This window comes from Amblyomma maculatum, chromosome 6 (assembly GCF_055883805.1).
Source record: "Amblyomma maculatum isolate TAMU_Amacu chromosome 6, ASM5588380v1, whole genome shotgun sequence".
Taxonomy (NCBI): Eukaryota; Metazoa; Arthropoda; class Arachnida; order Ixodida; family Ixodidae; genus Amblyomma; species Amblyomma maculatum.
The window spans coordinates 108312629-108322811 of NC_139349.1; the positions used below are offsets into that span (position 1 = coordinate 108312629).

The following is a 10183-nucleotide window of genomic DNA, read 5'->3' on the forward strand; positions in this document are numbered from 1 at the left end:
TTGGTTGCTTATTTTCTGCAACGTATACAAGGCTGCAGTACTCTGATGCCCTGAATGGGGAGTAGGGTGCCTTGCTTGTTGCAAAACGGGTCCAAAGCCTAAGGGACATTACTATAGCTTTAACGCACGACATGCAGAGGGTATTTGAGCGATGTCCACAGTGACATGTAGGCTTTTGAAGCGGAATGTAATGCATGAACTGCAGGTAAAACGCTCATCCCACCTGGTGACAACGACAGGCCACGCTTCTCGCAAACGCTGACTTTTTTCAGCCTTCGCTTCTGACAGCACTGTGATTGCCTGGAGGAAGCAAGTAAAACGAATGACAAGCTGTAAAAACTAGAAAGCCTTGCGTAAACAACGTCACTGTGCTCAACTTAACACAACTTACCTCTTCCAGCTTGTCGTCCGGAAGGGCGCTCACGCCAAGAGTGGAAGCGAACTTAAATATTCGCCTCAACGTTGAATTCTTGAAGTGCTTCCATTCAAACCGTTTCACTGTAAAGCCATACTGGCGTTCAAGCTTTGAAACTCGACTTTCCACCTTGTACTGGAAACAGAACAGACATGATTGCTTTAGGTTCCCATATAAACGAAGTAGTACGTCATGAAGGCATCTACGTGAATCTCATTTCCGCTTTAGACTCGGAAAGTCGTCTTGAAATAAACTGCTTCATGTAGTTTGAAGAATACTTTTGTTCAGGTCATGTTGAATATTCCAGAAAGCAGCAAACGGTCTGCTGTTGTGGCTACTGGATACTGCCAAACGCGGAAAAAATGGTCCAGTCAAAACTTCTGCTTGGATACCCGATGTTTAAAAAAAAAGCTGCAAGAGAGAATAGACACGACCAAACACTGATGCCAAATTATCTCTGCCGAGCTTTCAACAATTTTTTAATAGTTTAGCACGAATTCCAATATGAGGACTAGGGCTCCACCTGAGAGTCATGAATATATTGAAAAGGAAATTGTTTGTTCCTCCTTCTCCTGTTTGGTGTATTGTAAACCATAAACCGTACAGGACCTTTCTGTAGTGTCCGGTGCAAGAGCGGTCACAATTAATGAAAATTGCATAAGGCTTATTGTATCAAGAATTCATAGCAGTTTATACTGCGCTAATTTAAAACCCTAAGGGTTTGGAGAGTTTGCTTTAAAGCCGTATAGATTAGGCAATGTAGGGGGCTCCTGTAGCATTCTTGGAAGTCATATTCGTGTGGAAAGGGCACGAGAAGAAATCTTCTTACCTTCAGGAAGTTTACAATACTGCAAATGTGCTATACTGTCACTTAGTAGCGACAATGCCGTTGGCGACAAATGAGACTTGAAATTCACTGGAGTAAACGTTTTATTGAACTCACTTGCGCCCGCAAAAGAACTAAGCAATCGGCGCCGGCGATAGCAGCAAGGGTGCTCGGCGGTTGTCGATATATGATTCCCGTAGCAGTCATCAGTGCTCAATTTAAAGTGGGCGAACAACCATCTGTATAACCGGTTAAGGGAATCAGGAAACATCTCGAACGATACGGAAACTATTGTGCTCCGATGCGATCATTCGGCAGAAATCACGCCTCATCTCGCGCTACAAAGAAAGCGATAAATCCGCGTCTCGCAACAACGAGCATAAACAAGGTCGTTCCATGCGTTATAATCACAGCGATAAGGCCGCGCACCGGCGGCTGTTGAAAGCATCGACAAAGTTTCCAATGGCTCGCGGCAAGGCAACCCAACCTTTAAGGCTCATAAGCAAATCCTTTCGGCTACAAACTTTTGATAAAACTTGTCCATCGCTTGAAGGCGCCAAGTGAGAACGAGCGAGAAGTGAGAACGCAATGAGAACGAGTACAATATTATATACCTGGTGCAGGAAAGGGAAAAAATACGCCAGCGAACAGCGAATCACGATTCTTTTCCGAGATCGAGCAGGTAACACACGATGTTTTACGAATTACATCAGCTGCGCACCTCAACCTATCTGCAATTAGTGTGATTTCAAAGTCTTATCCTCGCCTACCTATTACATCTACATGCGCATAGAACAACCAATTTTCTAAACATCGCCCCCTCCGAATATCGGACCGACCAATGACCGATTCAGCGAACCACGGCCAGGACAAGGCGCAAATCGGCGTACAAAAGCAGTATATGCAGGGAGAGAATGGCGCCAACAATGATGGTTCGAATACTTTGTCCTCCGGCCCCTTTCAAGCTATCAGAAAGGCAAGTTGCCATTGCTGCAGAAACGTTTCACATGGCCATTATTTTCAAGAGAATCGCGCAGTATGTTCTCATATAAGAGGAGGTACGAAGATTATAACGAAAAACTGCAGCATCAACAACGCGCCGTCGTTGGCCTCGTAAAAAGAAACCTCTACTGTTCGTTAAGCGCACAGAGTGTACTGGCTCCAAAAGGTCCGTGACTTTGCTCGTCATGTGAGCGAGCTGTCGATGAGCTAAAATGTCCAAAAATTTCATAGCCACGTGCACGTGTAAGTTCGATGTCACCAATAAGTGCGTCGGATACACGTAGAAAGCAAGGACATGTGCTTATGCGCCGGCATTAACAACGGTATGCTTTTTGTGCATCGTTGGGCGACTGCTGGCACTAACATACCACTTTGCCAACGTGAACGGCGGGGCTTTCAGTCAGGCTTTGTAAAACGAAATAAGGCATTTGCATCTCATGCCCGCGTTCATCGAAACGTCGTGTCAATTAAATTAGCGCATATAGTGCGAAGTGCGCCTTCCGCAACGATTAGTTTGTAACGGTGGGGTGGCAGCTCCGATGTATATGTCTTGTGCTAGTTGGCTCTTAGGAGGTTCCAATCGGTCGATATACGGAAACCGGGAGCCGACCCATACGGCGCATCGCGCAGTGTATGGGTAAATGCGGTAACTTGCATCGGCTTGACATCAACAGGCAGATTGTCGTTCTGTTCATTTTAGTATTCCGTTACGACGACGTTCACAGCGCTCAGAGAGTCAGAATACAGCCGCTGTGGCGCGAACAACTCATGTATTCGAACAGTGCTTAAGTAGATTCAGCACAAGAAAAACCCCTGGGAGGGGAAGCTACGTACCATGCTCTCTCGGTTATAATTCGTGATGTTGGTTTCGAAGTTCCACCTAGAGTTTTCTCGCATGTTGTCCGCTTTGCAGAAGACTACGTCCAGGTGAGCGGCAAAACTCTGCGCAAACTCCTCGTTCGTGATCAGACCGGTCTCGTTCTCCAGGGAAGACTGCCAAACAGACTTTCCATTAAAACATCAAGAAGACACAAAGCTAGAACTATTTCAACTAGGAGCTTTCAGGCAGTGTCGACATTGCGTTCGCGAAGGTACCGAAGTAAAAAATCTCAATATCAAAAGATGTCACATTGAGGAGCACGATGTTGCCTACAAATCTGACACACAGTACTAACATTTTCTTTTTGGATTGACTAGAAACTAAAACGAACATTCAGTACGGTAATGGTCGGGGCCATCAAGATTTGGTTATCAATGAAAATACAGGAAACACGCAACGAATGATATACGGTTTAAGCCTACATTAGTTCCGGAAATGCGCAATGAAGGTGCACGCGAGCAGCACAGACTGGGGGGAATGAGGTGGTAAACGCCGACTTTGTATCAGTTTGCTTGTACATGTAATAACCGCCGTTATTTTTAATATCAATGAAGCATGCGCTCATAATAGGTGACGGATATCGACTAGGTTTTAGGCTGACTCACATTGTTGTCCACACTTGCAGCGTAGAATGCAGCAGGGAGAAGAACTAAGAAGGTCGCCTGGATAATATTTCTAACCATAGCGTTCGCATTATACAAATGAGGAAGGCTCGAAGCCTGTAGTATTCTTCATCTTCCTCCCAGATCGCTCGAGCGCGCGCTATCTGACAGACGCCTATCGCCTTTCTCCCTTACTTCTTCGGCACCAGCCCTGCTCTCGCCAAGGTGTCGGGCCATCTGCGTCTTCTCTGACCGACTCCTTCTTATCCTCTTTATCCCTTAACGCCCAAGCGAGCAATCCGTTCTAAATCAACATACGTTCACTCATTCTTATGAAGCAGGCTGGCGCAAATAGCGTACCCTAAAAATATTTCACACGTGGTTAAGTTTCCTTCGTGCTATGAACGATCTGCTCTGAAATTTAAACCGAATACGGTCCGGGCTATACCGAATGTTTTGTTAGAAGAAACCAAGATTTAAAAATAAAGACCGGGTGCCCTAGGCGAGTGAACCCAGAGGAGCCATGTTGAATGTCACGTGGCCTAGATAGCGCGCTAGCCTTTGAAACTACAGTTCGGAAAAATTGTGGAGGTTTAACAATCCTTGAACCAAGTTTGACGACCCTAAGACATCGGCCAGGCATCGCAGTCACTGCTTCCATTCCGATCTTGGCTCGCTTCCGCGTTAGGAATGTTCAGCGGTCTTAGCAGCCTGTATGACATGGCTGCGGTTTCTGTATTGAGCGACAGTGGGTTCCTCCGCGCCAAGCTGCCTCTTTTTCCCACGCCGCCTTGTTGATTCGACTAACAGTTCGTTTGCGGACTTCGCCCGGTGTATTTATGTAGGTCAAACCAAAAGAGTGGCGCAAATGAAACTTCGTGAAGACGATTATGTTCACTGCACAGCGCAAGCGTGTGTTGCAGTTGGAACATCATGAAGACGATGATGTTTGGCGCACAACGCAGAATGTGTTGCGGTTTTACATGAGGCGTGATCGGCTGCGACGATAGCCTAGTGCTCGCGTACCTGCGTAAAGGAAGCTAATCGTTCTGGGGCGGCTTCGAAACAGTCGTAGAAATTTCCTGCGGCGTAGCTGTGGCGAGGCGCAGATGATGCTGGCGCATTCGCAACACCTAGCTTGCACAGATAAATGATCTTGAAAAGAAGACTAAGTTTGCTGCACAGCGCGAGAGTTCAAGGCGAGATGTTCAGAGCCAGTGACCTTGAGATTTAGAATGGGGGAAGTAGAGCTACCGCTATGAAATAAATGTCCGATGTGGCTTTTCGTACGAAGCTCCCATCGATTTATTGTCATTGTCCTATCTTTGTAATGTCACGTGCTAAGGGTAGCAAATAAAATTTCAGCGAAAGCTAAGCGTACCAGAGGACGCAGAAATCTAGATGGGCAGATAAAATTCGGAAGTTTGCTGGAGTCAGGTGGATACAGCTGGCACAGGACCGAATTAAACAAGATGGCTATTGGGGAGGCCATTGCCCTGTGGCGGGTATAGTCCGGCTGATGATGATTATGCTATAGAAAAGTGAAAAGTAATTTGGCGGGAAGACGAAAGAGAGCGACTACCGCGTCGGCAGTGCGGTTTTTCATTTTTATTTTTACACTTTTGCTTAGTCTTTTCATCTAAGAATATCAAAACGTTTTGTATTACAATTTGGAAACAATTGCTATATAAAGTCACTACTTTCGGGAACGGTAATTAATAATGTAATTTAATTACATCAGCAGCAAACAGCCGCATCAAATATCCGCATTACACACTCTCCTTTATCCGCTTCGCGACTCGGCAGACCGCTTCCGAAGATGATCTAGCGGCCTTGGCAGAACTTTTTTTTTAACTCGCCTACAAAGTTCCAGAAATATTTTATCGTATTCTCCGAGCTACAATGTACATTAATTTTTGTGTGCAAGTTGATTGTTTAACATCTATCCAAAGCTTGAAACAAGCTATAGAGCAGGGAGTAAATGTCGTCTTTCGTGTATTATTTTCTAGACCGATAGGTGTAGCTTTTAAATATGATCGAACAGTGTTTTTGATTGGTCCTTATAAATGCCGTTAAGGAAAATTAAAGTAAACAAGAATTAAGCTACGCTGGACTGTATTATTACCTTTCGGGAGGACTGCTACGATTTCGTCTGTGTGAGAAGGGGCGACTGCGTGCTGAAGAAAAGGCGCACATGAAGCTCCCAAGTTCTACTTTCCTCAAAAGCTCTACAGGTGCTTATTATTTTGGCAAGCGCCTGTCAGTAGAGATCGTTTAATGATCGTGCTGATGATTGGTTCGTGCAGCTATGAAGCAATGATGCCCTGAAATACCGGACGCAGATACCGGAAATCGGTTTACGGACGACTGATGTTTATTTCGGTGCGGTTATATACGTTTGCCACTCTGATAGGAAACTTTTGTTAACGCATTTCATTAGCGGACGGTTGTAGCATGAGGGAGAACCAAACCAATATGTACTGCATGACATGGTATACATCGTGGAGGGCCTGTTTTTGAGGATGATCTTTTCCGTGGTTATGTCAGCATAGAACTGTCTTTGGTGGTATCACGTTGAAGTCGTCAAGGCCGGATATACCATAGGAATAGAGCATCGTTTGTGTAAGAGGAAAGTTCTGAACATGGCTTGGGAACGTTTGCTTGAAATGCATCAGAATTCGGGAGGCACGCAGAAAGCAGCAAAAAGAACCTTAGTTCCTGGTCGCCCTGCTAAGAGGACTCTTTTTTTCTCGCAGGACGTCTGGGATGAAGTTGTCAACGGGCGGCGTCGAGCGCTCACCAAAGTGCAGTGTAGTTGCCATAAAATGGTTTCTCGCTTTGGCCTAGACTTGAAGAGAGAACGAAAGATTTCATTACTAAAGAATACCGAGCCCTCAAATAGTTAGCGGTAAGAGGTGAGCGAAAACTTTTGTGACCTCTCTGCAGAACAGATCTTCGGCTTTAACTGAGGCCGACGACCTTGACTGTAGAACGAAACATTACGCTTTCAGAGATATAATTACAGAGTGCGCAAGCGAAGGGGACGGCAGGATCTTTTAGACAGGATACTGATCAGCTCTCTAAGGCAACGAAGGGCGTGAATAATAAAAGTGAAAGCATGAACGCCTGTAACCCAACAGGCAGAAAAGAAACGGCAGGGCTGTCAACATTATTCAATGTAGGTACCAGAAGCGATAATATAATGAGGAGAAAACCGAGCACTCCTTGAAGAGGGGAGGTAGCCTAACAGCAGTCGAATGGAAACTAGGCGTAGGGAGAAATAAGATGTATATAAATATATGCTCCGAGATATACACTGCAATAAAACAAATTGGTCAAAATGACGAAACATTCTTGGCAGCTCTATTTCCAAGCATTATCCATCATTTCAATTATTGGTGCTTTTAGCCATTTTGATGTTTACTTGTCAACCTGGAATGCATTTAAGCCGTCAATACGACAGTTGACCATCATTTCCAAATGACAATGCACTTTATCATTTTTATATAATGTACTTAAGTTGTAAATCTCACAGTTGATTGTCATTATCAAATGACGGTTCATTTCATTACTTCGTAAAATACACTTAGGCCGTCAGTATGACGGCTGGCTGTCAATTTCGCCTGATGGTGTTGCTAATCATTTTGACGTACTGTTTGTGAACCAGGAAAACGACGAAGTCATCAATATGCCATTGTACAATGTGCAGTCATATTGGCGGTTGTTCTGTCACTTTGAAAAACGTTTAAAACATCAATATGACCACTTGACGTGTTTTCACTTCACGGTCCACTGGCATTAAGCACTTTTTTGTACAGTACAGCATCAGTTAAACATTTTTTATCATTCAACATAAAGCATATTTAGGCCATCAATATAATGTTATATAAATCCATCAATATCATTTAAGCTATGCGAATCTGAAATACATTTATTTAGAATTTCCTACAGCCTCGGTTGTAAGACGCTGAGCAAAGCTGAATTTAAGTTAAACTTTGCGCTGCTCTGAAATCGAGCCTCAAAAGCAAAGTTCAACTGCTTCTCTTTGTCATTTGGATCTGTTATTTTTATTTTTAATCAAGAGTTTCCACTGCAGCTGTAGTAAAGCTGCAGTCTGACTCACAGAATATATTTATTTAAAGAAGTTATTGCCAAAATCACTTTTAAACAGGCCTTTACTGTTTTAAATTCTCTAAAATGTAATGAAAAAATACACTTTGAACTTCTTGCAGATTTTTCCCAAACTCATGCATGGTGTACCTAGAAAACAGAATATGATGTGTACTCATATTAGATGCAAGATCATATTAAAGGTATTTAAACAGAACAATGTGAGACCGTAGGAAAAGCATTCAACATAGGCTGAAACTAACTTCAGATGCAAAATGTACAAACATTCAAGAAGGGGGCAAATTCTGTTGCCATCATTGCATACCATTAATTTCTATAAAATATGACAACAGAAATCTAACTCGGTGTTTATGAGGTTTGTAAACCAAAGCAGGGGGGTGGGGGAAGCAAGAAATTAAGGATATGCATGAAGTAGTTGAAGCATATACTGAATAATTTGTCTAAAAATTGCAAGGCCAGTGATGGAGATGTTTGAGGTAACAGGCTATCCTAATCAAAACTAATGCATGGTATGAATAAATGAAAATATTTTTGTTGAGCAACATAGCGTTTAAAGTTTGATTACGTAATAGATATAGGCTACTAAAAAGACGTGGGAAAGGTAAAAAAAGGTTATGGGAATTTGGCTCAGTTTATAACAATATATTGAAGATGTGCCCATGAAATAACTGCAAAATAATGGCAAGCTAGGCTTAACAATTATTTCATTTTGAGCCTCTTCCCTGGATCTGCTAGAGATAGGGATTTTGTCAAGCTATCCTGACGTTACAGTTTCCAAGTACACTTTTCCCAGCTGTTATCTCCCAAAGCCTTAGAAATTAAACAATTTGAACGGAGATGAACCACAAAATTTGAGATGACAGTCAAATTCTTTATAGTACCGTAGTTCAGGTAAAACCTTTACACAGTTGGAATGAATGGCACCATTTCCTCACTTCATTACCATTTCCATTTCATCTGTAAACCATTCAGATTATATGCATGCAATTACCTTTATGTTTACAATGTGAAGGCAACTATATTGGTCTAGATCACTGCGCGCTCTAGCGCTAGATCACTGCACTATTTTCTTTTGAGCACAGCAACCCAGCGACAGAGTGCTTTTTGCGGCTCCTAATAAGTTCAGTCATCTGGCACAAAAACTTTTTCAGAACTCAATAAGGCGGTTGGCTACACAAGGAAGCTTGGGGAAAAATTTGTTTATTGCACTGAAAATGTTTCCTATTAAGTTCCTCTCCCATGTGGCAAAAAATATGTAGTACAAATGGGCAGATGCCTGAATGATAAGCTTCGGGACCATGGGCTGGACGTTAGGAGCATGTGCGGGGAAAGTTTGTCGACTCACTGTCATGTACGTGTGTGTGAATGCATTCCCCATCCCAGAGAGCGCGTGCTTTTAAAAGTGCATGAAAACAGGTTAACGCGTGAAATAATTGAAGCGCAGTGGATTGTCTCTTTTGAAAGAAAATTATGCAAGCGCCCTTCGGTCGCACTGCTGTCAAGAAAACCTGTGTATCTGTCAAATACGCTTTGCTAGTGGATGCCTGATGGTCCACTGTGGTATGAAGGCATAAAAACCTTTATTTACTAAAATAAACATTTGTTGCACTATGTGTCCCTATGTCCATGTCTTTTTGCGCTACATATTTTTCCTTTGAGCTCACTGAACGGCCACATTTTGTGGGACACTTCCCTGCATAGTCTTGTAGTCCATGTGGCGAACCACTCTAAAAAGACGGCAGTTATAGCTGCGAAAAGCCACCACTGCTACTGCGTTGCACTGCAGAAAGGTGTGCGAAGGCACTCACAATTCTGGATAATTTCTTTAATATTTCCACCATGAAAGTGTGCAAAAAGCAGAGCACTAGATGAAATGGAATAAAAAAGGTTCTTGGCACATGGTTTTGATTAGTATTCCTAGTGTTCATTAGACAAAAGTACTGTGATGCTGTGTGTTCTCGGCAGTTTCTTATCGTCATTCAAAAATTCTAAACATTTACCTAGTCTCTTTAATGACGAATTAAGTATGATTGTTGCATTCGCGAAGAAAGCAAGCACGTGTGAGCTCTGAAAACATTGAGCTGTAAAGCTTCGGCAGTGGACGATATCTCGGAATAGTAAGAGATTGCAGCCATTCGTATGCACTGAATGAATCCACTGATCATATTAGACTTAATTTTATTACGCTCCTTTCTGGATTAAATTTTCTGTCTGATCACATTTTCGGCCCCCTTGAATTCTGAATTATTGACTTTTCACTGTGCATAATGTATAGTGGTTCGGCTCTTTGCAGCAGCACTGCGGCGAATATAAAACGTTTGAAAAAC

At 43.0% G+C, this 10183-nt stretch overlaps 1 protein-coding gene across 1 annotated transcript in view; it reads right to left on the bottom strand.

Moving 5' to 3' along the window:
• Window positions 1-3806, bottom strand: part of LOC146186540 (angiotensin-converting enzyme-like) — a 50633-nt gene extending 46827 nt beyond the window's left edge. The window contains exons 1-4 of the mRNA XM_084608061.1: window positions 3729-3806; window positions 3078-3236; window positions 354-550; window positions 224-273 (exon numbers count right to left, since the gene is read on the bottom strand). Of these exons, the coding sequence (XP_084464187.1) occupies window positions 224-273; window positions 354-550; window positions 3078-3236; window positions 3729-3806 (484 nt within the window). The remainder of the gene's footprint in view (window positions 1-223; window positions 274-353; window positions 551-3077; window positions 3237-3728) is intronic.
• Between the last annotated feature and the right edge of the window lie 6377 nt (window positions 3807-10183).